The sequence below is a fragment of the Castor canadensis genome, chromosome 8 (genome assembly GCF_047511655.1).
Source record: "Castor canadensis chromosome 8, mCasCan1.hap1v2, whole genome shotgun sequence".
NCBI classification, from domain to species: domain Eukaryota; kingdom Metazoa; phylum Chordata; class Mammalia; order Rodentia; family Castoridae; genus Castor; species Castor canadensis.
The window spans coordinates 85,570,663-85,598,231 of record NC_133393.1 but is presented as its reverse complement, the minus strand read 5'-3'; the positions used below and the strand labels follow the sequence as shown (position 1 = coordinate 85,598,231).

Here is a 27,569-nt window from a genome sequence, read left to right as displayed (position 1 = left end):
TCTCCGTGGAACCAGGAAATTTAGGAAGGATGTTAGGACCATACCAAAGATTTTTCTTAGAGTCTAGAAAACCTCCCTGAGTTTGCCAAAAAAGTATTAACATCGCAGGCACTAAGTTGAACCTTAGATACACAGATTCAGTAAAACTTCCTTATGAACAGTGGTTTTTAATGCTCTCAGGACAAGGATCTTGGTCTCATTGGTGCTTTATTTTGAGCTGCCTTTGTAGCAGTATCAGCTGACTTTTAAAACATGTTCATTCTGCAATTTGGAATGTCCTTCAATCTTAATGATAGCCAACTAATTGGGAAGCAAAAGAGCATTCAATAATTTCAATACAAAAATACTCGTTTTTTTTTTTTTTGAGACAGAGTCTTGTTATGTTGCCCAGATTGTTCTGGAACTTGCAGTTCTCCTGCCTCAGCCTCCTGAGTGCTATGATTACCAGTGTGTGCCACCACACTAGGCTACAAAATACTGTTCTTAATCTTGATCCCACTGGCAGTAAAAATCCTCTTTGTTTCCATAACATTACAAAACCATGGGACATACTATATGCATAAGAATAATCTGTGTAAATATTGGCTACCAGTCCTTTAGCTCAAATACACATTCATGTTAAGGTGTAAAGTTCACCTTATTGGGTGAGGTAATGAGGTAAGTGACCAGGTTCCATAATGTCAAATAAATTATTTATTGCATAGCCAGCAACAGATCTCCACATTCACATTTTAAATAAGAACCACCACTGTACCAAGATTTGTCAGCACTAAGTATTGAAGTTTTCTTAAAATCTTTTCTAGGAAGTGAAAGAGTGCCAGTAAAATATGCAGTTATGAGGAGTTTCACATAATTCCTGGGCAACAAAGTTGGGGACTGAGCAGGTGACATCTCATTATAGTAATATAATTCTGCTGAAAGGAGAATTATTGCATATGAAGACAACCTGCTGGCAGATAGATACTGTATGTGGTGGAAGGTGAGTAAGGAATATAGGTAGTTAAAGGGGTTGCCTGCAAAATTGTCTTCATTGTCTTTTGCTAAAAAAGACAGTAGCAGGGGATGGCTACTTAGTGAGGAGGCATTCCCTGTGCTACATACCCACTGTGATGTACCTGTAGACTAGAATATTTATCCCCAAAACTGGGGAGTGTGTGCTTTCCACTTCTGTGCTTCCCACAGAGTCAAGTCGAGGACCAAGGAGGGTCCCAACTGGTGTGGATGCCAAGGACGTAGGATGGTTGTTGGCCGTGGCTGGTTGTGTGTTTGGCAGCTGCTGGCAGGGTGGCTGCTATGGCTGCATAAGCAGGGACCGGTGAGTCTGAGTTGTGGGTAGAAGGTGGTGGCAGAGGAGGAGAGGATGCTGAAGGTGGGTAGATACCGACCTTGTGCACTAAAGTGAGGCTGGGTCAAGAAAGAATTCTGGATTGAATTGAGGGGTTCCGTTCCCTGGGACTCTTCTTGACATGAATGGGGAGGAAAGGACTGAAACAAAAAAAGCTACTTCAAACCCTACAGATGGTGAAATACTCCATGTTTTTGTTTTTATTTTTAAAGAATAAATTTGTATTTTTTATAACGTGACAAAATCTCCATCTATTATCACAATAAATTCTTATACTAGATGAATTTACTAGTATATGAACTGACATACTGATTTATTTCTTCTACCATAACTGCAAATATATTAAACAATTATATCTTCAATAGTTTCTTTTTCTCCTCATGGTGGCATTTAAAACTGAGTAACAGTTTAGTGCTAAGTAATTTGGAAAACAGAAAAAAAGCTTTATGAAATAGCAAGAGTTGATTCCTTTTTCATGTACTGTTTGATCGAGGGAAGTCTTCTTTGGGGATACTGGTGAACAGAAGGTATTTTCTTGTCTCAGTCACTGCTTTCTGGTCTCATTAGAGATAATTCCCAAATTTCAATAAGCTCTGATTCTTTTGGCAAAACTCTTAAGCTACCAGCACATGACAGGCTGCTTCATCTGTTCTCTTTTGTGCAGTCAGAGTCAGGCTCTCTTAGGTTCCTAGATGGGGATAAAAAGATACATTTCTCAAGCCAAACAGTTTCTTGGCCTTTTAAAATTCCTATCTCCCACCCAGCACCCTCCATCTCTAATTTGCCATATCCATGAAAACTAGTGAAAAAAAGTCCAGTTGTGGAAATTCTCTGTCTTTCCAAGAAGTCTGAACACAGCCTAAGTCCTTCACTAATGAGTCTCAGTACAAAAGATCCTGATGAGGGTGCAGAGGAACAAAATAAGTGATAGGTTATCATAGTGCCAGGGTTTGAACTAAGGGCCTTGAGCATACAAAGCAAATGCTCTACTACTGAGCCACAACCCTAGCCCAGGTGACAGGATTTTAAGCAGGAGTTATGTAATCTTATCACTGGGAGTGTAATTTATCTGGACACTATACACTGGCCTCTGAGAGCTGATTTACACATAGATCAAAGGAAGTTGATTTTCTGGAGTCCTCTGAAGCATAAGTAATGTTTGTGACCATAAAGATGTTCCCCTATATATGGCAGGCACATATGTTGTGATGTCATATCTTAGGTTAGGTTCAGGCTTCCGACAGGATCTTAACTCCCATCCCCTTTGCTGGCAGTTGATCAATTGGTGACTTTGAAATTCACTTTATAAACAGAAGGTAAAAGGTCATTACAATGTTGGCGATGACCACAGCAATGTACAACCTAGTTCCAATCACAGGAGCTTTGTAAAACATACCTCATACTCCCTTCTTCTCTGAGAGCAGCCAGGTTTTGAGATGTCCTTTCTTGAAGTAGCACAGGTGCAAACAAAGAACAAACTAAACACCAGAATCCCATTCAAAGAGTACATGTTTGTCATGGTGACTGGACCCAGCCTGGGCCAGGGGTCCAGGATCCTACTCCATGTTTTTGAATAAGTACCACAAAGTGGTGCCATTGCACTCATGCACAATAAGCAGAAAGGTAAGTCCCAGTTTGGATGGCCTAAGATGGTGTGTAGTTAAGTTTCCTTTAAAGTCTTAAAAACCATGCTGAAGACTCTGGTATACAGGCATGCAGCATTTCCTATGATGGCTTAGCAACCAAAGAGAAATTAGGAACCCACTTTCACAATATCTGCTCAGTCCCCAAACCCTTCTCAAGTTTTTGTATGCATGCCAAATGATCACCCTCCAATTTAAGTCTTTCAGACTATATGAGCCCTAGATACTTAATAGACCAACCAATTCATTATAGGATCCTTCCAGATGGTCCAGAAAAGTTCCTGCTGATCCAGGAATAGGGTATGTTTTTTGGTTGTAGGCTGTGAGATGACTGCATGTCATGGATACTTTGTCCCTGCATTTCAGTGACTTTGATCCCTAGGACAGTAGCAAGGATTGTTCTTTAGTGAGGAGCAGGTTTCTAGTGATCTGGAAACTTCCTTGAGGGGACCAGAAAGAGCAATTATCTCTTTTATTGGAATGAAAAATTTAATTTCCCATCATTTAAATAATCATATAGCTTATAGTGTTGACCAGTTTGTAATTATATCAAGGGCCACAAGATGTCACTATGAACTCGAAGTATACCAGATAAAGTATATTAGAACAAGCAATTAGACAAAACTGGCAGATACCTTGAGAATACTCACTCACTGTTTTAGATAGGCAATTCTGCTACACACCTCCAGTGTGGCCACTTACATATGAACTAGAAACCAAAACAAAGAAGCCTCAGTGTGTTGGTTACAAGATATGGGTGCCTGGTTCAAGAACCTGGAAGGAACTGGAGTGTCAAACTCCCTTCAAAATGGCTTCAGACTCAGGATTTTCTTCCTCAGCCTTTTGAGTACTGAGATTACAGATGTGTGCTACCATGCCTGGATGCTTCCAACATTTTTAAAAGGGTTGTTATGATTATTCTATTTGATGATTCTTTCATGGCCTTTGTACTGTTGTTTTGCTCATTGTGACTAAAGACTAGCTATCTGAAGGGCATCTCTACCCCTGTGTGCTTGTGGTGTGGCAGTAGGCAAGTTGCCAGTCCTACTTCCAGGCACCCACTCTGCACTCTGGCCTTCTTGTGTCTCCTTATCCTCAAGACAGGTAAACTTAGCTCTATTTTAGTTATTTCTCACATGCTTGGGAGTCAGTCAGAGAGATGTATCTGCAAGTGGTAATCCCAACATTTCCCTTACATGTGCATGTAGTTACCTGGGTGTTAGTGTTCCCAGGAATATTCGTATTCAGCTCCTGGTGCTGGGGTAGGTGTGGAGCTTGGGTCCTTAGAGGCTGGTTTGAACCTAGCCTAGAGGATAGGTCCATAGGGGTTGGCTTGGAGGATGGGTGTATGGGTGTTGGTCAGGAGGCAGGGTCCATGGGGGCTAGCCTAGAAGCTAGGTACACAAGAGCTGGCCTGGGTCTGGGGGCTGACTTGGAACCTGGGTCCAGAGGGGTACTCCTGGAGCCTGGCTTTGGGTCCTGGTCCAGTGTTAGGGTCTATCAAGCTCCACCTGGACACTGGGTCCACTGGATCAGACTTGGATCCTAGGTCTGCTGGAGAGGGGGTTACTTCAGGGATTAGCTTGCCACTTGGAAGGCCTGGAGCCCATGTCTATTGAGGCTGGGGCTGCTGACTTGGTGCTGTGGTGAACCTAGTACTGGGATGGTTGGAGCCTGGGGCAGGCCTGGAGTCTGAGTCCTTGGATGGTGTGTAGACTGTGGTTGCTGGGGATGGCCTGGTGTTGAGATAGGCCTGAAATCTGTGGCTACAGAGACTGTTTGGTGGTGGAATGTACTGTATCTTGGGTCAGCAGGGCCTAGCCTGGAGCTGGGGCACCAGTGTGCTGACCTGAGGCTGGGAAAATCTCTAGAAGCTGGATCTATGGTGCTGGCCTAGGGCCTGGGGATACTGAAGCTTGTGTGGTGATGGGTATGGTGTAGATACTGTGGTGATTGGGGCTGGTCTGGCTGTGGGGCCAGGATCATCTGGTGGGCCTAGAATCTGAGACTGGGAAATGGACTGGCCCTGGGGCAGGCCTGGAGGCTGGTTCTGTGACTGTTGACTTGATGACTAGGACTAAGGAGGGTAGCCTGGCACTGCACAGCATTGAAATCTAGGGCTTTGGAGGCCGTCCAATTCTGGAAGTGGTTTGGAACCTGAAGCTGCTGGAGTCAGCCTGGATTTTGTGGTTTGGTGGCTGGTATGGCACCATTATAGGCTTGGAGATTGGGACCTCAGGTGCCATGCTGATAATTAAGGATGTGGGGGCTGGCCTGGAGTTGGGACAGCTAGAGTATGCTTGGCTCTGGGGTGGGCCTGAAGCATGGGCCCACTGGACCAGTCTGATGCTATACCTAATCTGCTGGGGTATGATTAGCAGTGGGGCAAGCTTGGAGGCTCAGTCCGAAGGTAGTGGCTTGGAGCCTGAGTCTCTGGGGGCCTGCCTAACACTGAGTTTTATTGAGGTGGGTCCAGTGTTGGGCTCTGAGGCAAACATCAGTCTTCACTTCTCTCTCCGTTCCCCATGAGGAGGGTTCCTCTCTCCATGCTGTGCTGCCTTGGGTTGGGCAGGGGTGATGCTGGTAATTGGAAGCTGCCCTTCCTGTCCTCTTCAATATGTCCTTTCTCATATCTGTACTATACTCCAGTGCAATAATCTCTCACCTGGTTTCCTTAGCTCTTATGAAGGTATTTTTGTGCATGGAATGTTGTTCAGCCTTTTTTTTTTATTTAATGAGAGGATGAGCACTGAAAAGTCTTTATTTCACCATTTTCTTGTCATCACTCTCTGATTTTCTGTTCTGTTCTATATTTCTTTTCTTTTTGTCAATAGAAGCCTTTTATTGCATTATTAAAGTATCACAAGTTGGTTTTATAATCCAGAATCTTGTTTATGTAGCTGGGTAACTTAGATCTTATTCATTAGTCTGCTGAACTGTTTTTGTTTTTTCATAAACTAAGTACTATCCCCAATTATCTGATATCCTTTTTTTGAAGTGCTGTGGCTTGCTGAATCAAAATGATGATTTGAAACAAGTTCAGCATCATTTCCTTGGAGGATTAGCTCATGTTTCTGTTTTGTTCTTATTATACATGTTTCAATATGTAGTATTTCATTATTTTATTTATTTGAGTTTCTCTTTGATCTAAATATGTTTATTGGGCTATTAAAAAATTCCAAATGTTTATATTTCTTTTCTTCTTCCTCCTTCCCTCCCTTCCTTCTTCCCTCCTTCCCTTCCTTCTTTCCCTTTCTCTCTGTGTCTGTGTCTGTCTCTCCTTTTGAGACGAAGTCTTACTATGTTGGCGAGACTGGCCTTAAACTCCAACTTCCTCAACCTCCTGAGTAGTTAATATTATAGGCACATGCCTCCATGCCTGGCTTCTTTGGGTTTTTTTGGTTTCTATTTATTCAATGTACATCTGTCAAATATTTGTTATTTTATCACATTATGAAGAGAGAATTTAATTTGTTTCATTTCTACTTTTTGGAATTCTATGACTTTTTTATTTGATCATTTTTTTGCAAGTACACCATATGTACACATTAGTAGGATACACAGTTATATATTAGAACATTGCTATGTTATCCTGTTTTTCCTCATCATTATTTTTGTTTTCTCCATTTACTTGGTTAAGAACTATAAAAGTTGTGTAAAATTCTTTCACAATTATTGTTAATTTGTTCATTTCCCTTGTTATTTTCTATGGGATTTTATGTTATATAATTTGAGCAGTTAGGGTTCACAGTTATTATATCTTCTTTGTGGCTTATAGACATCATTGTGGATGGTAGATTTCAAAATTTGAAAATGATATTAATTCAACCAGCAAATATTTGCTGAGCACTTACTATATTTAATTTTGGGTGACAACTATATCTTGACAACCGCTTTCTGTTTATATACATTTTCTAGTTCAGCTCTCACCACAATTTAAAAAAAACTTTCAACCTTCATGAGTCACATTGCTTAAACCTTTATTTTGTTTTTATCATATAGCATTTTTTATAAACTTGAAAGTTTGCATTTCCACTATTATGTATTTATTATATTTTTTCTGTGATATTATTATTACTATTAATTATTTTTCATGGTACTGGAGTTAGAACTCAGGGTTTTGCACTTGCTTAGCAGGTGCTCTACCACTTGAGCCACACCTCCAGCCCTGTTTTCTCTGGTTATTTTTGAGAGAGGGTCTCACTTTTTGCTGAGACTGGCCTGGACCATGATCCTTCTCTTTAACTCTTCCCACCATAGCTGGGATGGCATCGTGTACCACCATGCCCAGTTATTGATTGAGATGTGAGAGGTCTCACTAACTTTTTGCTTAGGCTGTCCTCTAACCACAGTTTTCACAATCTCAATCTCCCACGCAGCTAGGATTATAGATGTGAACCACTAGCACTCCGCTTGTGATGTTACTTTTTCAACTTTATTTTTACTGCTTTTGTGCTTAGTGTTATTTTGTTTTCTATATTTTGTTTATGGCAAAACTTGTCTTGTTGTCCTTAAACTTCTGAAGAATATTAGATGCCAGGTGACAAAAAAATACCAAGGGGAAAAATGGTATCCCAAATTAGACAAGTTTTCATTCATATGTAGAGTCAAAGTAATGAGATGCTCAGATTTGCAAGGTCTTGGATATGTCATAATGTTCATTTCTTAAGAAAGTCTAAATAAGTGCATTTTCCAAAAAAAAAAGGAATAAAATAAACTCAGGAATAATGATGGGGCTCTCACATAATGGTTACTACTATTGTAGTGCTCTGTATATATCATTTCATTTAATTCTCCCAAAAGCCTATGATGATACTGTTATCCCAATTTTATAAATAACAAACTGAGGCACAGAGGAGTTAGATAACTTCTGGGGTCCAAAAGCTTATATGAGCAAAGGGATGAGCCAAGGCAACAGGCCTCAAGACCAGGCTTCTGCCATTATGCTGTGCTGTGGAAGAGGGGAAGTAAAACGGGGACAGGCGCCACGACAGGATGTTAGTGAATACTAAATAAACTTAAGCACAGAATGAGGCCTAAAAACCACAGAAATTATGGTTAGAATCCGGATTTGAATGTAAAGCTTATGGCTTTCTGATGATATACAGGGACAAAAACCCAACAATGTAGGAACAAAATTGGAGGGAGGAGAATACAAGGTAGGAGGAAGAGGGAGATTGTCAAAACAAAATGGATTTGTAGTCTGTCACAGAGATGTCAATATATTTTGTTTTTAAACTTGAAATTCATATATACGTTTAAGACTTTTGCTTAAAATGATAACAAAGAAATAAAATAGAATAACAGCTATAGAAGGTAATAAATCAGAAAAATCTATAACAGAGTGGACCAATGATAAGAGTAAAAAATAAGATACATAAACGATCAGTTTATGGGGTTCAATATTTAATTAATTGTGCATCCTAGGAAGAAGAACAAAGAAAAGACAGGCCATAGATTTTATGTATGAACTATATCTAAATACAATTTTGTTTATGTTATTTTTCATTGTTAATATATATGTGTACCTACATATACATATATATGTATACACACATGTATACATATGTGTATTTGTATATATACACAAAGAGAGAGAGCACTCCCTTTAACTCAGTGGTCCAAAACTCTACCTTAAATTCAAGCACTTGGCAACATAAAACCCTTTTCTTACCCTTCTCTGTCCTTGTTTGTTAACCTGAAATTATGTAGACATTTCCCCAAAGTTCTCTTCACAGCCGCCTTCACCAACTTCTTCTTCAGGCTGTAGATGAGGGGGTTCAGCATGGGTGTGACTGCACTGTACTGTAAGGAGGAGAGCAAATCCAGGGACGATCCAGAGGTGGGCATAAGATAGCGAACCAAACCTGACCCAAAGAACAGCATGACGGCAATAAGGTGAGAGGAGCAGGTATTAAATGCCTTGCTTCTGCCCATGGTAGAGCTCATGGTCAGGACTGTAGATACAATACAAGCATAAGAGAAGAAGACTGGTAGAGAGGTTCCAAGCCCATGCAACAAGATGGAACAGATAAAGATGTCAATATTGATTGAGATATCAGAGCAGGACAGAGGAAAGAGGGAGGGCAGCTCACAGGTATAGTGGTGTATGGTTTGGGCCTCACAGAAGTCCAGATTAGCAGCCAAGAGCACAATGACTACTGAATGAAGAGAGGCCAGGCCCCATGACACCAGTACCAGCTTCACACAGAGCTCATTGCTCATTATCTGGCCATAGAGCAGTGGGTGGCAGATGGCGACATAGCGGTCATAAGCCATGGCTGAAAGAAGAAAGGCTTCAGTCCCTGCAGTGACAAACACAAAGAAGACCTGAGTCAAGCAGCCTTCTACTGAGATGGTTTTCTTCTCAGATAGGAGGTCCTTCAGAAGTTTGGGCACTGTGACAGAAGAGAAGCAGAGATCCAGGAATGAGAGGTTGCTCAAGAAGAAGTACATGGGGGTGTGGAGGTGGGAGTCAGCTCTGATCACCAGCAGCAGCATCAGGTTCCCCATCATAGTCAGGAGGTAAATCCCCAGGAACAGCACAAAGAGCAGAGTCTCGATGTGGGGGTCAGCAGACAACCCGAAGAGAATAAACTCAGTGACGGTGCTGTGGTTCCTCCAGGCCATTTGTGAATGATATTTTCTTGGAAAAAAATAGAAAGAGGGGTGGGGTGAGATGAAGTACAATTCTTCCTATCTCTTTAGGGATATCACCCGTTCTTCTCATACATCCCTTTCTGCTTTGCCTCGACTCTCTCCTCAGGTAAATCAAAGCTGTCCTCACCTGTATCTCAGTGAGAGTTTTTAATCTTGGGTCACACTCTTTGCATATTTCAGATTTACCAGAGAGTAAGTGTCTCTGGCTCATGGTACCTAGCTTCTATTGCACTCTTCCTGTAGTTCAAAAATTCTATAAATTCTAGCACATATCTGCAGTGTTTTTTTTTATGTCTTGTCTTCTCTCCCAATTTCTCAGCCATTTTGTTTTTGTTATTGTTCAAAGTCGTCCAGTGGCTCCTAGTGCTGGCTTCATCAGGCACGGTAAATGCAGTGCCTGGGGCTGCAATTCTTCTGGGGCCGATGGAAACGTTTTTATTTCTTTAAAGCTTAGAAGAAGAAATGAATGTAATCAGAGTAGATTATATTTATCTTTATAGACATATAATCATAAAATAAAAACTTTAATATTTGTGGGGAAACAGACCCCATGAAGGCAAAATACCTGATGCCTATGCATCGATGTGACCCTCCTCCTTACTTCATAGACAGCACATTTAATTCTAATAAGACCTTATATACAGAGCATTTTCTCAACCACTATTTTGGTTTCAAGGAAATTCTGTGAGAATCGTCAGGAAATTCTTATCCCAGGGATAAGGAGCTTTATCTCCATTTTTCCTGTAAGAAGTCATATTCAGGGATATTTTATAATGTTATTTTGACAACAAGCACAGGAACCAGAAAATAAATTACACTTTTTCCCCTAATTATCTTCTCAATGTCTAAGCTTGGTAACATTTTTTTCTCCTTCATCTTCCTTTAACTTCTTAGCCATTTTGTTTACTTTTGATACCTAAAAGGTCTATTTGTTTCTGTGTCATTGTTCACATTTTTCTCCACTTTAAATATCCGCCTTTTACTTCCACTAATCCAAATGCACTTTTCAATGTCACCTGAACACCTGCTTTTTTTTCTTATAGCCTATCTTGGTGGCCCCTTTATTTAGCCCATAGTTTCTTTGCCTTTTGCCATAGTCTGAATTCTGCTTATTTCCTCATGTCAAATACGTATCTCATTTTACTCCTCCAGATTGAGAGCTCTTTGGGGGACAAGGACTACAACATAGTAATAACCATACATCAGCACTTCTTTGGCTTCATCCCCACCCATTCCATGTTAGTGTCAAACTATACCTCTCATACTATTCTGAAAGCCTCTCTGCCCTGTATTCACATCTCATATGAAAGAAGGCAGCAGCTACTTACCTCCTTTGGCTTTCAAGTTATAACAAGGAAAGGAGCCTCCTCATACTCCTCTCCCCTCCTAAACATCACCTCCAACTAAAGTTTCTTTAAAAATCAACATCAAATGTTTTCATTTAAATCCTAGGCCAATTAGACATACAAGCAAATCAAGCCTGCAATCATTCATCAAAGGGAAGGTGTTGGCTTATTTAATCCTGAGGTATTAAAGATTGATGCTAGTTTTTGAGTATGGGGTAAAAATAAAAAAAGGCTACAGAGAAAGACAAGGAGGTTGATCATAGAGGGGTAGGAGATGTTTTAGATAACATCTGTGTCACCATTCTGCCAACACAGATGCTTACATCTGTGGCACACTTGGTCATTTGATTAATTTCTCTTATAAAGAGATGAAGCAAGAATTATTATATATATTATATACATATACACATACATACATGTATATAGGAAGAGACAGAATAAAATTGTATGTAATGGGTCTGTCTGAGGAGGTGGCAGGAGAGGGAGAGAAAATGTTAGGGAATGAAAAATATTGAAACATCTTATCTATATTTGAATATAATATAATGTAATGTACCAGAAGTTGTAACATTAGGTGAGCATGGTCATAGAGCATAAGTAAGTAGTGGGGGTTAATTTGATAAAAGCACAATATATACAGGCCTGAAGTACAAAGATAAAACCCCCTTGGAATATCAATATACACTTAAAAAAAAGGACAGGAAGATAAAACAGGTCTTTTCCGGGGGTGCATACCAGTGGGAGGGAGCTTGGCATAAGGAAAGTGTGAGTGTGAATATGGTGGATGAATTTTGTATTCATCTATGAAAACAGAATGAAATCTGTTGAAATTGTTCTAAGAAGGGGGAGGGGAGGTGTGGGAGAGTGATGGAGTGGGTAAATCTAACTAAGATATATTGTAAGCACATATGTAAATATCACAATGTATCCCCTTGTATAACTATTGTATGCTAATAAAAAGAGATGAAGCAGGATATTGGTATGTTTATGATTTTATGGTTCTTAGAAAGTTCACTAAAATAAACATTTTCCTGAATACAGCTATTCATACAGAAAATCACAGATTCATTTCACTGATGAATAATCAAATCCAAAGTTAAGAAGAACAACTCTGATAGTGGCAATAACTTAGTTATCTGATCTTGCCAAAGTCAGCTATTTGACCCAGGTTTCTATAAAATGAGACATGTTTTAGGTGCCTGGCAAAATGCCTTTCTCACACTGGCTGCCTTAAGATATTCTTGGAATGAAGAAATAAGTAAAGGGTGTGCGTGGAAGGCCAGTCTGAACAAGGTGACAGGAGGATCCTGGGTCTGAGGGTTAAGGTTCAGATCCTAGATACACGGCGGAGGAACCTGAGGTGGGGAAGGATGTCAGCACAGGAAGGGCTATTCTCAGAACTGTTCTCTCCTGAGCGCCCTCACACTAGTTAGTGTCTTAGTGGTGAGTAGATCTGAAGGTGGTTTCTATAATAACAACAAAAAAACCCCTTTACTGCAGTTCCCCTGGTTGGAGTTCTGGGCAAGCTAGAGAGTAAGTATCTCCAATAGTTCACTATCTATCTCTGGTGCACTCATTACATTTGAAGTGTTAGTTTCCCACAATCTTTTGAAATGATTTATGGTGTCACTGTCCTCAGTATTTAGCAGCATGTGAATAAAGACCTTTCTGAGAAGGTGTCTGAGGCTTCTTTGTATTCCATCTGGGAATACAAAGATATCTGGGTCCCATAAAGGGGAGATGTTCTGCCAAGGACAAGGAATTTTCCATCTCTAGCTTAGGGAAGAAAGAAGGGGAAAGCAGGATGACCGGAATGAGTCATGGAGTTGTAGGAGGTGGATGTGAGAAAGGGGGGCAGAATCAACAGCAGAATTAAAACATTTATACTTCACAGGCAAACACGGGGGAAGCATCAGAAAATGGGAGAGGTTATTACCATTCTCTTGGTCTCTCTTGGAGGAGGTGGCTGCACGTGTTCTGTCTTTCCCATCATGATAGACACATCACAGGTAAAGTCTTCACGTGAAAAACTCTCAGCCACAAGAATCTGATTCTTTAAAGAGAAGATAGGCTTTTTTTGTTTGATCTCAACCAGCAAAGGATGTGGGAATAATATGAGCTGGAAATACTGGGTATGTCACAGAATCAGGATTACTCCCCTGAACACCTTAACTGAGAGTGGTATTCTGCAACAGAAGACAATTTATGGAGAGATGAAGACATTTTCCCTAAAGAAGCTCATATTCTTTGAAAACTTCTCATGTGGTCTCAGGTGTTTTCTCTTCATATATTTCTTCTGTGATTCTGAATACTCTCCTAAAATGTCACTTAAAGAAAAAAAATTCTCTAGCAGAACCAATCAGAAGGCCACCCGTGTTTAGGTAGCCATGGGCTGAGTCAGGCACCCAGGGGAAGCAGGGCCAATGCCCTGGATTCCCTGAAGTCTCAGCCTGAAGTCAAATTCTGGATTTAGTAACCACACCGTTTCCAGTTAGCTCGTTAAACCTAGCTTCAGGCACAGGGATTGTCTTCAGGCAAGTCTTTGGAGCCTCTGATTTTAAGACAATTAATTACTTTAAAGCCTAGAAGAGAGTTCTTATTAGGTATTGGGGGTAGTGGTGAAAAAGAGGAGAAAAAAAGGATTTATAGAAAAATTACTCTTAGAAAGTGGACATTTTCCTCATGGCAACATGGGGGACCTTTTACCTGATGGAGTTTTCAATTGAGCAGTGCTGTGATATATTATCGACTCCATGCCATTTTCTAGTGCACATTTGAACTTCCTTATTTTTACAGCAAGATTGTCCATGGCAGTGATTTAATGAGAGAAGATGGCTTCACTCTGAGAAAATTATTGAGCCCTGAGTTTCCATTTCAAGTATATAACAATTTTTAACAGGTTTGTTAAAGCAGAAATAATTCAGGCATACAGTGAAGTATTTTTAATAATTCATATATCTGGTTTTAGAATGTCTAAAATAAAAATTAACTTATTATTTGAGGCAGGGAAAAGTCATCATCATTTTTTTCCAAGATAGCATCTTGCTGTGTAGCACAGGCTGGCCTCGAACTCATGATCCTCCTGTCTCAGTCTCCTGAGTGCTGTGATTACAGTCCTGTGCCACCATGCCTGGCTTGAGTTACCAGCATTTTAATGGAGTTTACACATAGGTAACAAACACAGAGGACATGTAACTCTGGATTTAATTCAAGTGATACAAAAGGCAATTAAACATTTATTCAGCATTTTTAAAATTAAGAAATGAGAAAAGGGTTTCCAGAAAAAAATGACATGTTTCAATCATCTTCTTGAGATCTCTTAGGTGGAAATAGGCATTTTATCTATCTATCTATCTACCTATCTATCTATCTATCTTCTATCATCTATCACAGGGCCTCATGAATGCTAGGCAAGTGCCCTACCACTATGCTACATCCCCAGACCCAGCATTATCTTTAAACATCATCTTTGGAGAGAAATTAAATCTAGGCTTAACTAATTTCTCCCTTCCTCCCTCCGTTCCTCCTCCCTCCATTCCTCCCTCCCTCCCCTCCTTCCTTCCCTCCATCCCTCCCTCTTTCCTTTCCTTCCCTCCTTCTTTCCCTCCATCCCTCCTCCTTTCCTTCCTCTGTCCCTCCCCTTTCTCTTTCTTTTCTTTCTTTCTTTCCTTCCTTCCTTCCTTCCTTCTCTCTCTCTCTCTCTCTCTCTCTCTCTCTTTCTCTCAAGTACTGACGATTGAACCCAGAGCTTTGTGCATGCTAGGCAAGGGCTCTACTACTTTAGCTACACCCCAACTCTTTTGTTTGTTTTTTTTTCTTTTTGAGATAAGTTCTCACTAACTTTGTCTGGGCTGCCCTCAAACTCATACTCCTCCTGCTTCTGCCTCCTTAATAGAAGGATTACTGGCATTTGCCACTGTGCTTGACTAACTTAACTAATTTCTGAATAGTTAATGACTTGTCAGCAAATAAGTATATCAAATCTAGGATGCAAACATACTTCTTATAACAGCCAATATGGTATGACTTTGGCAGTGTTTGGTATGTATTGCTTCTGGATTGGCACTGCATGTGCAGAACATGAGTGTAAGTAAGGTCAATGTCTTTAACACTTCTGGCAGTTCAGGACTTGACATTATTTGCTGAGGGATAAAAGCCATTTTGCTGATTGAGCAGTAAGGGATTTCCTGCAGCTTTTTTTGAGAGAAGAGGGGCATAGGTGGGTAGGCCATGTGTTCTTAAACCCCAGTTAATCCAGAGCAGTTCACTTTAATCACTTTTGATTTTGTTTTTTTCCCATGCCCCCTTTTTTCTTATAATTTTTATTTTATTCATATGTGCATGCAATGTTTGGGTCATTTCTATCCCATCCATTCTATCCCCTCCCTTACTCTCCCTCCCCCACCCCCCGTTCCCTCCCTTCCCCCCCTTCCCCCTCGCTATCCAGCAAAAACTATTCTGCCCTTAATCTAATTTTGTTGAAGAGAGTATATAAGCGATAATAGGAAGGACCAAGGGTTTTTGCTGGTTGAGATAAGGATAGTTATACAGGGAGTTGACTCACATTAATTTCCTGTGCATGTGTGTTACCTTCTAAGTTAATTCGTCTTGAACTAACCTTTTCTCTAGTTCCTGGTCCCCTTCTCCTATTGGCCTCAGTTGCCCCAAAGTATCTGCTTTAGTTTCTCTGCATTGAGGGCAACAAATGCCGTCTAGTTTCTTAGGTGTCTTACTGATCCTCATACCTCCTGTGTGTGCTCTCGCTTTATTATGTGATCAAAGTCCAATCCCCTTGTTGTGTTCGCCCTTGATCTAATGTCTGCATATGAGTGAGAGCATACGATTTTTGGTCTTTTGGACCAGGCTAACCTCACTCAGAATGATGTTCCCCATTTCCAACCATTTACTTGCAAATGATAACATTTCGTGCTTCCTCATGGCTGCATAAAATTCCATTGTGTATAAATACCACATTTTCTTGATCCATTCGTCAGTGGTGGGGCATCTTGGCTGTTTCCATAACTTGGCTATTATGAACAGTGCTGCAATAAACATGGGTGTGCAGGTGCTTCTGGAGTAACCTGTGTTACATTCTTTTGGGTATATCCCCAAGAGTGGTATTGCTGGATCATATGGTAGATCAATGTTTAGATTTTTAAGTCGCCTCCAGATTTTTTTCCAGAGTGGTTGTACTAGTTTACATTCCCACCAGCAGTGTAAGAGGGTTCCTTTTTCCCCACATCCTTGCCAACACCTGTTGTTCGTGGTGTTGCTAATGATGGCTATTCTAACAGGGGTGAGGTGGAATCTTAGTGTGGTTTTAATTTGCATTTCCTTTATTGCTAGAGATGATGAGCATTTTTTCATGTTTTTTGGCCTTTTGAATTTCTTCTTTTGAGAAATTTCTGTTTAGTTCACTTGCCCATTTCTTTATTGGTTCATTAATTTTGGGAGAATTTAGTTTTTTAAGTTCCCTATATATTCTGGTTATCAGTCCTTTGTCTGATGTGTAGCTGGCAAATATTTTCTCCCACTCTATGGGTGTTCTCTTCAGTTTAGAGACCATTTCTTTTGCTGAGCAGAAGCTTTTTAGTTTTATGAAGCCCCATTTATCTATGCTATCTCTTAGTTGCTGTGCTACTGGGGTTCCATTGAGAAAGTTCTTACCTATACCTATTAATTCCAGAGTATTTCCTACTCTTTCCTGTATTAACTTTAGAATTTGAGGTCTGATATTAAGATCTTTGATCCATTTTGAGTTGGTATTGGTATAGGGTGATAGACATGGATCTAGTTTCAGTTTTTTGCAGACTGCTAACTGGTTCTCCTAGCAGTTTTTGTTGAAGAGGCTGCTATTTCTCCATCACATATTTTTAGCACCTTTGTCAAAGACAAGTTGGTTATAGTTGTGTGGCTTCATATCTGGGTCCTCTATTCTGTTCCACTGGTCTTCACATCTGTTTTTGTGCCAGTACCATGCTGTTTTTATTGTTATTGCTTTGTAACATAGTTTCAAGTCGGGTATTGTGATACCTCCAGCATTGTTCTTTTGACTGAGTATTGCCTTGGCTATTCGTGGCCTCTTGTGTTTCCATATAAATTTAACAGTAGATTTTTCAATCTCTTTAATGAATGTCATTGGAATTTTGATGGGAATTGCATTAAACATGTAGATTACTTTAGGGAGTATCGACATTTTTACTATGTTGTTTCTACCAATCCATGAGCATGGGAGATCTCTCCACTTTCTATAGTCTTCCTCAATCTCTTCAGAAGTGTATAGTTTTCCTTGTAGAGGTCTTTCACATCTTTTGTTAGGTTTACACCTAGGTATTTGATTTTTTTTGAAGCTATTGTAAATGGAATTGTTTTCATACGTTCTTTTTCAGTTTGTTCATTATTAGTGTGTAGAAATGCTAATGATTTTCTATGTTGATTTTATATCCTGCTACCTTGCTATAGCTATTGATGATGTCTAGATGCTTCTGAGTAGAGTTTTTTGTGTCTTTAAGGTATAGGATCATGTCATCTGCAAATAGGGATATTTTGACAGTTTCTTTACCTATTTGTATTCCTTTTATTCCTTCTTCTTGCCTAATTGCTCTGGCTAGGAATTCCAGTACTATGTTGAATAGGAGTGGAGATAGTGGGCATTCTTGTCTGGTTCCTATTTTAGAGAGAATGGTTTCAATTTTTCTCCATTAAGTATAATTTTGGCTGTAGGTTTGTCATATATAGCTTTTATAATGTTGAGGTACTTTCCTTCTATTCCTAGTTTTCTTAGAGCTTTTATCATGAAATGGTGTTGGATCTCATCATGGGCTTTTTCTGCATCTATTGAGATGATCAAGTGGTTTTTGTCTTTGCTTCTGTTAATGTGGTTTATTACGTTTATTGATTTTCATATGTTGAACCACCCCTGCATTCCTGGGATGAAGCCTACTTGGTGTGGTGAAAAGTCTTTTTGATGTGTTGTTGAATTCTGTTTGCCATTATTTTATTGAGGATTTTTGCATCAATGTTCATTAAGGAGATTGGCCTATAGTTTTCCTTTTTGGAGGTGTCTTTGCCTGGTTTTGGGATAAGTTTAATATTAGCTTCATAAAATGTGTTAGGGAATTTTCCTTCCCTTTCTATGTCATGGAACAGTTTAAGGAGGGTTGGTATCAGTTCTTCTTTAAAGGTCTGATAGAATTCAGCAGAGAATCCATCAGGTCCTGGACTTTTCTTTTTGGGGAGACTCTTGATTGCTGCTTCAATTTCATTTTGTGTTATAGATCTATTCAGTTGATTAATATCCTCTTGGTTCAGTTTTAGATCATCTATATATCTAGAAATCTGTCCATGTCTTTAAAATTTTCAAATTTATTTGAATATAGGTTCTCGAAGTAGTCTCTGATGATTTCCTGTATTTCTATGTTGTTTGTTGTTATCTCCCCTTTTGCATTCCTGATTCTACTAATTTGGGTTTTTTCTCTCATTTTAGGCAGGTTTGCCAGGGGTCTGTTGATCTTGTTTATTTTTTCCAAGAAGCAACTTTTTGTTTCATTAATTCTTTGTATGTTTTTTTAGGTTTCTATTTCATTGATTTCAGCTCTTATTTTTATTTTTTCTCTCCTATTTGTTTTGGGATTTGCTTGTTCTTGTTTTTCTAGGAGTTTAAGAAATATTATTGGGTCATTGATTTGGGATCTTTCAGTCTTTTTAATATATGCACTCATGTCTATAAACTTTCCTCTCAAGACTGCCTTTGCTGTGTCCCATAGGTTCCAGTTGGTTGTGTTTTCATTTTCATTGACTTCCAGGAGCTTTTTAATTTCCTCTTTTATTTCATCAATGACCCATTCTTCATTAAGTAATGAGTTATTCAGTTTCCAGCTGTTTGCATGGTTTTTGTCTTTACTTTTGTTGTTGAGTTCTAGTTTTATTGGATTGTGATCAGATAGAATGTATGGTATAATTTCTATTTTCTTATATTTGCTGAGGCATGCTTTGTGCCCTAGTATATGATCTATTTTGGAGAAGGTTCCATGGGCTGCTGAGAAGAATGTATATTGTGTAGAAGTTGGATGAATTGTTCTGTAGACATCAACTAGGTTGATTAGATCTATGTTATATTTTAGATCTAGGATTTCTTTATTGATTTTTTGTTTGGATGACCTGTCTATTGATGATAACAGGGTGTTAAAGTCTCCCACGACCACTGTGTTGGAGTTAATAAATGCCTTTAGGTTCAGGGTATGTTTGATGAAATTGGGTGCATATAGGTTGATAATTGTTATTTCCTTTTGGTCTATTTCCCCTTTTATTAGTATGGAATGTCCTTCTTTATCTCGTTTGATCAATGTAGGTTTGAAGTCTACTTTGTCAGAGATAAGTATTGCTACTCCTGCCTGTTTTTGGGGGCCATTGGCTTGGTAAAACTTTTTCCAGCCTTTCATCCTAAGCCTATGCTTATTTCTGTCAGTGAGATTTGTCACCTGTAAGCAACAGATTGTTGGATCTTCCTTTTTAATCCAGTTCATCAAATGGTGCCTTTCATTGGGGGAATTAAGTCCATCAACATTAAGTGTTAGTAGTGTTAGGTATGTGGTGATTCCTGTCATTTAGTTGTCTTAGTTGTTTGAAGGTTTGATTGTGTGTACCTAAGTTGAGGTTACTCTCTACTTTCTTATTTTTTCTTTTCCTGTAGTTTGGTGCTGCCTGCCCTTTCATGGTTATGTTGGGTTTCACTTTCTGTGTGCAGAATCCCTTGAAGAATCTTTAGTAGTGGTGGCTTTGTGGTCACATATTGTTTTAGTTTCTGTTATCATGGAAGAGTTTTATTGCTCTATGTATTTTGAATGATAGTTTTGCTGGGTAGAGTATCCTGGGGTTGAAGTTATTTTCATTCAGTGCCTGGAAGATCTCACCCCAAGCTCTTCTTGCTTTTAATGTTTCTGTTGAGAAGTCTGCTGTGATTTTGATAGATTTATCTTTGTATGTTATTTGTTTTTTTCTCTCTTACAGCATTCAATATTCTATCTCACGTCTCTGTACTTGTTGTTTTAATGATAATATGCTGTGGGGTAGTTCTATTTTGGTCTGGTCTGTTTGTGTTCTGGAGGCCTCTTGCATCTGTATGGGAAAAGATTTCTCTAGATTTGGGAAATTTTCTGTTATTATTTTGTAGAATATATTACACATTCCCTTTGCTTGCACCTCTTCTCCTTCTTCAATGCCCATGATTCTCAAGTTTGGTCTTTTTATGGAGTCAATGAATTCTTGCATTTTCTTTTCACAGGTCTTGAATCGTTTAACTAATAGTTCTTTGGTTTTTCCTTCAATTACTATTTCATCTTTGAGTTCTGAGATCTGTCTTCTGTTTGTTCTATTCTGCTGTTTTGGCCTTCCATTTTGTTTTGCAAGTCTGTTTCATTCTTTTTTCTGAAGTTTTCCATATCCTGAGTCACTTCCTCTTAATGTTGTCTATTTTTGGCCTCAGTTCGTTTATCTCTTTATTAATCATGTTCTTTGTTTCACTTTGGTGTTTATACAGTGCTTCTATGGTTTCTTTTATTTCTTCTTGTGCTTTCTCAAATTCTCTATTTTTGTTTTCTTGGAATTTCTTGAGTGTCTCCTATACATTTTGGTTGACCATATCCAGTATCATCTCTATAAAATTCTCATTGATTACCTGTAGGATTTCTTCTTTTAGATTATTCTTGTGGGCTTCATTGGGTTCTTTGGCATAGTTTATCTTCATTTTGTTGGAGTCTGGATCTGAGTATCTGTTTTCTTCATTCCCCTCTGGTTCCTGTACTATTTTTTTTTTTGCTGTGGGGAATCTGGTTTCCCTGTTTTTTCTGTCTTCCCATCATTGCCCTTGGTATTGTTATTGTCCCTGTACTGTGTGCGGTTAAGTATTTTCTAGATTGTAATAATAATATTTAGAATGGAAGGGTGAGAGGAGAGGGAAAGCAAAGAAGGTACAGAAAAAGGGAAAAACAAGCAAAGAAACAAACAACTAAAAAGAAAAACAAACCATACAACCGAAAAAAAAAAAAACCCAGTGCCAAAGAAATAAACAGGGAGAGATAGTATACTAATCAGCAGAAAGGTAAACAGACATTAGAGAGACAGAGAGAGGGTTTAAAAATTAAAAAAAATCTCCAAGTTTAAGTGCAATAAAGTTTCAGTCTTAATAATTTTGGTGTTAGTCCCTCAGCCTCCAATCCTTGTGATGGTGTCTCAGAAGTAGTTCTGTTTTTGTCTCATCAAAGGGGAAAAAAACCTAAAAAAAAAAAACCTAAAAAAACCAAAACACCACAAACTGTCCCAAGTTCAAATGCAATAGAGTTTCAGTAAGTTTTTCAGTATGCAGGTGTAGTTCAGTTGTTGTCTCATCAAAGGAAGAGAGAAGAAAAAAGAGTCTGGAGACAGCTTTATGAAAGTCTATTTGAGGCTGTGGCTCACCTGCCTGCTGCTGTCAGCCAGCTGTTGCTGGGTGCTTTATTTATGCAGTTCTCAGGAATGAGTTTAACACTCACCTAGCCCTGCAGGCTTTGTTTATTTAGAGTTCTCCTTTACAAGCTTTCCCCTTTCCAAGCACACTTGGGGAGGTGATGCTACACCTGTTTTCTCAGGCCGGCATGTTTACTTACAGTTCACATGTGAAGTGGATCTTCCCCCCTCTCCTGTGGGGTTTTCCTCCCACTGCCGCTTTTACAAGCTTTCCCACTCCTGGCTGCTGGGTGGGTGCTGTTGCTCCTGCCTTCTCTGGCCAGCTTGTTTATTTACAGTTCTGTGGGGGATTTCCCCTCCCCCTCTTTGGTGCTCATGGCACCCCACCCTCTTTGCTACATGTCTTTTTTGTTGTTTTGCTTATTATTTAGTTTTTTTTCTTTTTTCCCTTGGTGGGGGTCAGTCTATCCAGGGGGCTATGCTGATCTGGCCCAGGGTTGTCTATGGGAGTACCATGTGCTGCTTAGATCACCTTGTGTTCTGCGTCTTCCCAAGTGGTCTGGGCGCTGGCGTCTGGCAGCATGGGAGCCCTCCTGGTTTCTCCATTTAACCTGAAGCGGAGATGCTATGTGCAGGCCGGGGGTGTGGAGGAGTCAAAGTTTTGCCTCTTCTCAGTGGTTTTTCCTGTAAGGTGAATCTCTAGCATCTCTCCAAGACTTCATTTCTGGAAACATGCTTTCTGCTTTCTCCCTCTAGTCACCATCTTTGAATACCCTGATTTTGTTTTTATGTAAGATTTAAAAAAGATAATGTAGTCAGTGCCAAAATATTTTTGAAAACACCCAATTTATTTTAGCCCTTTGTTTGCTTTAAGTGAGGGAAAAAAGCGACTTGTTTAAGATAAGACTGATGGTGGCAAAGTGTGATTTTCATGCAATAAATATTTGTGATATTAGTAGGTGCATCAAACATGAGAACTGAGTGTTTGACATTTGTTAATGAGAAAAGTGAATGGAGATGGTATAATGGATATTCAAAATTTGATTTATAGTAGATATTTTAATCAATGTTTTGTGAAAGCATCAAAAAATGTACTTAATTTTATGTGTTACATTTGAGATATATGAGAAACATCCACTTTATTTAGGGAGTTATTACAATATAGGTGGTCATTGATTCCATGGAGGTAAATAAAATAATTCCAGGAAAGAATGCAAAATAGAAAACAAAGTTTCCCAAGGACAGAATTATGTCATTTAAATGGATGATAGAAGTGGAAACTGCAAATAAACTGGTGTGGAGTTGCCTTTATATCTGCAGTATATCCACAAAATGCAAAACCAGAATGTAAAGAGAAAGTAAAACAGCATGAAAAATGCCACATTAGGTAAGTCACAGAAGTTAGGGACTGAGGACATGCAGTCACCACTTCAAGAATCATCCCTTATGATTTAGTCCACTTGGATAAGTTTCTTCTGATGTTTCCTACTCAGACCATGCTGCTATTCATTTTCTGAGCTCTTGTACCCTGTATAAAGTCTGAGATTCAGATTACATTATGGTATAGTTACCTGTTTATACATCCATAATTCATCTTACACACTCTACTAGAAGGCAAGGGTATGTCTTTAATCATCTTTTTACCTCATTAGTGCCTGGATGGTGAATTAATAGTTTTTGACTTTAAAGGTAGGAGAGAGATAAGGCAGAGGCCAGTGAATCTGAGGGAGTATTACTACTTTATTTTCATTTTTATATGGGGAAAATAGCAAGTTTATTACTATATAAAAATATTAATACCTATAGGTATAGTATGGAGCAAGTATAAGTATCCCTATACTTATACAGCAGGAGAAATTAAAAAGGATAAAATAGTCAACACTGATGAAGCATGGAACACACACACACACACACACACACACACACACACACACACACATGTGCAGGCATGTGAGCTTGCCCTGCAGGTATAGAATCAGCAATACCAAGCTTTTCTCTGACATTGAAATAAGTGTTGTAGTTATGTGCAGATATAGATAAAATTTTGGGAATGGAAAAAAATGATTAACAGATTCTCTCAAGTGTGAAGGAGTTCATGTGGTTGGAGGCCCTTGTTAAGTTTGATGAGAAAGAAGGGTCAAGCTATGTTTGAAATATAAGTGAAACTGCATAGATGTTTACATTCTGTATATTGAAATGGTGAAAATAGAGCAGTCTTGTGAATTTATTGAAAGAAGTGGGCAAAACATGGAAGGCACAGACATGAGCTGTAAAATAATATTCCATGGAGTCAGGACTATAAGGAATAAAGTGAAGCTCTGATGGAGTGAGAATGATGAAATGAGGAGTTTTTTGTTGTTGTACTAGGGATTGAACTCAGGGCCTTTCACTTTCTGGGCAAGTGCTCTACTTCTTGAGCTATGATCCCAGTCCAACTGTTTTGTTTTTTGGTGGTACTAGGATTCAATCTCAGGGACTGGTGCCTGCTTGAGCCATGCTATCAGAGGAACTGGTATTTTTAGAATTACAGTGCAAGCGAAAAAAGTGAGAAGCTAGGAGGATAGAAGAATATAACTGAACATAAAAATTACAGTGGTGGTACCTGCAGATAAGATGAATGATCATATCCTGAGGGCTAGTATGCTAGTGTAATGCTGAAGTCAAGACGAATGATAGAGAATGGAATTAAAATTCAGAGAACTTTGAGATCTGGTTGTTGGATGACTCATTAAAGTTACTGTGAGAGTTGGCTGTTATGACACCAGGATCTGAAGTAGATAAGAACACCATGAATCCAACACTAACAGGCAGCACAAATAGTAGAGACTAGAAGATTGGTAGATTTAAACAGTGAAGGTGAAAAAAGGAAATGTTTAAAGGATGCCTTCCCAAACTCTGGGGTTTCATGCACCTGAATCTCAATAGCCCAATCTCCATTCTCTGAGGAGCCCATGACTTGGGTATAGACAATCATAGCCTTCAAGTCCCCTGACCACAGTGATTAACCTAGAAGTGGACATTGTACTTGGCTAGCCTAGTAGTGCTTGCTTGACAGTTTTTATACTTGAACTCTGAATACTCTGTCAGCATTTCTACTTCTTCATTGTCTTCTTCTATACCAATAAATATAGCTGCATCTTTTCCCTATTAAAATTAATTTTTCAGCCTTGCTATCATTTATTGCTGTTGTCGGTTTTCATTCTTGATAATGCTAAACTTGTTGGGAATGTGTTCTAAATTAAGTTTTATATTATATTTCCTAATTGCTTAACACCCCGAAGTCTGGCTCCCTTCCCACCACTATTGCCAATAATAATGAATTTATTTTTGGAAAAAGATACTATTTCAGATCATGAAGGACCAATCAGTGTATCATGGACAATTCAGGATAAAATTGGCCCAAACTCATTTTCCTGAAGAAGAATCACTGAAATCCCATTAATATATATGTGCATTTCCTACAAAGTTAAGACTTCACATTTGATGAGATGGTTTCAATCCTTTTGGTGACCTGACAAATTGTTTCAAAAATACCACCTTGTTGAGAGTTAGCCAAGATGGAAAATTAGAAGCAAATAGCACTCTTTAGCTTTTCCATGACTCAAAAAGAAAAGTGCCAGAAAGCAGCTTTTTCACTGAGGCTTTGAGGTCACAAACCAGAACCAAGTTGCTGCACAGGGAGAAACTGCTCTTGTAGCACTACCATGAGCTTCCAAGTGACTGGGGAGCCAGCCGGGACTCAGCAGAATCCAGAGTAACATAGGAACTCCACGAATCAAAAACTAGAGCCAGGGAGTGAGCAGTAAATACCAGAGCAACTCTGCCATTAGCCCTGGGTGCATCCTACAAGAGTTGAGTAGGGAGCCAGTTGTGAATCATAGCAGGCCAGAGTGATGTGGGAATCCTGTGATGTAAAACCTAAAGCCATGGTCTGGGGAGTGATGCCAGTGCAGCACCTGGTATAAGCTGAGTGAGCAGTAAGTTGGAGGTTAGAGCAGCATCAGCGACCTGTGGGTTGGCAGGGGCTTGGGCAATGTAGAAATTGCCGCAATTATCATGGGTTAGTTGAGTATTGTGTGGACCTGAAGTAGACACCAGTCGGGAGTGAGCAAGGAGCAAACTGGGAGGTTATGAATCACTTCCCTAGGGGACAGGAGGGGAATTTGCAAGCAGCATTTTTGTCTATGTGCATGGCTCAGAGCATTGCAGGTGTTGGATGAGTGTTATGTCACTAAGCTAAATCCCCAAACCAGACAATTCATGGCTGAATTGTACCAGACATTGAAGAAGAACTAACACCAATGCTCCTCATACTACTCCATAAAGTAGTGAAGGAACATTATCAAACTCATTCCATAAAGTCAATATCACCCTGATACCCACATTGGATAAGAACACAAGAAAAAAAGAAAATTGTAGACCAATTTACTTGATGAACATATTTTGCAAAAATTCTCAATATAATACTTATAAAACTGAACTAAAAAACACATTAAAAATATCATATTCTGTGATTAATTGGTTTTATTCCAGGATTTAGGGTAGGTTCAAAATAGAAAAACCACTAAATGTAATATAGCACATAAATAGAATTAAGGACAAAAACCACATTATCGTGCCAATATACAGAAAAATATTTAACAAAACTCAGCATCCCTTCCTGATAAAATCCTGGAAAAAACTAGGAATAAAAAGAACATACCCCAACATAATAAACCTACAGCCAACATTATAGTAAATGGGGAAAAACTGAAAGTATTTCCTCCAAAAATAGGAATGACATAAAGGTGTCTACTCTCTCCACTCATATTCAACATGCTGCTTGAATTTATAGCCAGGACAATAAAGCAGGAGAAAGAAATACAAGGGATACAAATAGGAAAGGAAGAAGTTAAACTATGCCTATTTGCAGATGATATGATCCTATAGTGAAAAGACCCTAAAGACTGAAGCAAAAACTCTTAGGTCTCATAAACACTTTCAGCAAATTAGCAGGATACAAATTCAACATATAAAAATCAATATTTTTCTATATAACAATTATGAATCAGTTAAGAAAAAAATCAGAAGGGAGGTATGAGGATAGGTAAGACACCCAAAAAAAACTAGATAGCATTTGTTGCCCTCAATGCAGAGAAACTAATGCAGATACTTTAAAGCGACAGAGGCCAATAGGAGAGGGGAACCAGGAACTAGAGAAAAGGTTAGTTTGAGAAGAATTAATTTAGAAGGTAACACACATGCACAGGAAATCAATGCAAGTCAACTCCCTGTATAGCTATCCTTATCTCAACTAGTAAAAACCATTGGTCCTTCCTATTATTGCTTATATTCTCTCTTCAACAAAATTAGAGATAAGGGCAAAATAGTTTCTGCCGGGTATCGAGGGGGTGGGGGGGAGAGGTAGGGGATAGGGGGTAAGGGAGGAGGTAGGGGCATGGGGGAGAAATGACCCAAGCATCGTATGCACATAAGAATAAAAAAAATAAAAAAAGAAAGAAAATGCTTTTCAATTAATTTGCCCATTTGTTAATTGGATTGTTTGTTCTTTTGGTGTTTCATTTTTGGAGTTCTTTATATATTGTGGGTATTAATCCCTGGTCAGATGCATAGTTGACAAAGATTTTCTCCCATTTCATAGGTTGTCTCTTCATTCTGATAATTGTTTACTTTGAAGTGCAGAGGCTTTTAATTTGATGCAAGTCAAGTTTTGTCAAGTTTTGCTCTTATTTCTGAACTATTGGAATCCTGTTCAGAAAGTTCTTGAAATGTCTTTATCTTCAAGTGTTTCTGCTATATTTTCTTGCAATAGTTTCAAAGTTTTATGTCTTACATTAAGATCTTTGATCCATTTTGAATTGATTTTTTATGCAGGGTGAGAGATGGGGTCTAGTTTCACTCTTCTATATGGATATCCAGTTTTCCCAACACTATTTGTGGAAGAGGCTGTCTTTTCCCAGACACAGGTTTTTGACACCTTTGTTGAAAATCAGATAACTGTAGCTGTGTTGGCTTATTTCTTGGTCTTCTATTCTATTCCATTTTTCTATGGATCTGTTTTTATGCCAGAACCATGCTGTTTTCTTACTATTGTTCCATAGTTTAATTTGAAGTCAAGTGCTATGGTACCTC

The 27,569-nt window shown here is 39.0% G+C and overlaps 1 protein-coding gene and 1 pseudogene across 1 annotated transcript; both read right to left on the bottom strand.

Moving 5' to 3' along the window:
• Nucleotides 1-2,643: 2,643 nt before the first annotated feature.
• On the bottom strand, nucleotides 2,644-2,864 carry LOC141425505 (protein kish-B pseudogene; annotated as a pseudogene).
• Nucleotides 2,865-8,658: 5,794 nt separating this feature from the next.
• Nucleotides 8,659-9,618, bottom strand: LOC109675472 (olfactory receptor 8S1-like). Its single transcript, XM_020152166.1, has one exon. The coding sequence runs from the start codon at nucleotides 9,616-9,618 to the stop codon at nucleotides 8,659-8,661; it is 960 nt and encodes a 319-aa protein (XP_020007755.1).
• Between the last annotated feature and the right edge of the window lie 17,951 nt (nucleotides 9,619-27,569).

Excerpts from the sequence above, each read along its gene's own strand:
- LOC109675472 (XM_020152166.1), bottom strand. The coding sequence starts at position 9,618 with ATGGCCTGGAGGAACCACAGCACCGTCACTGAGTTTATTCTCTTCGGG.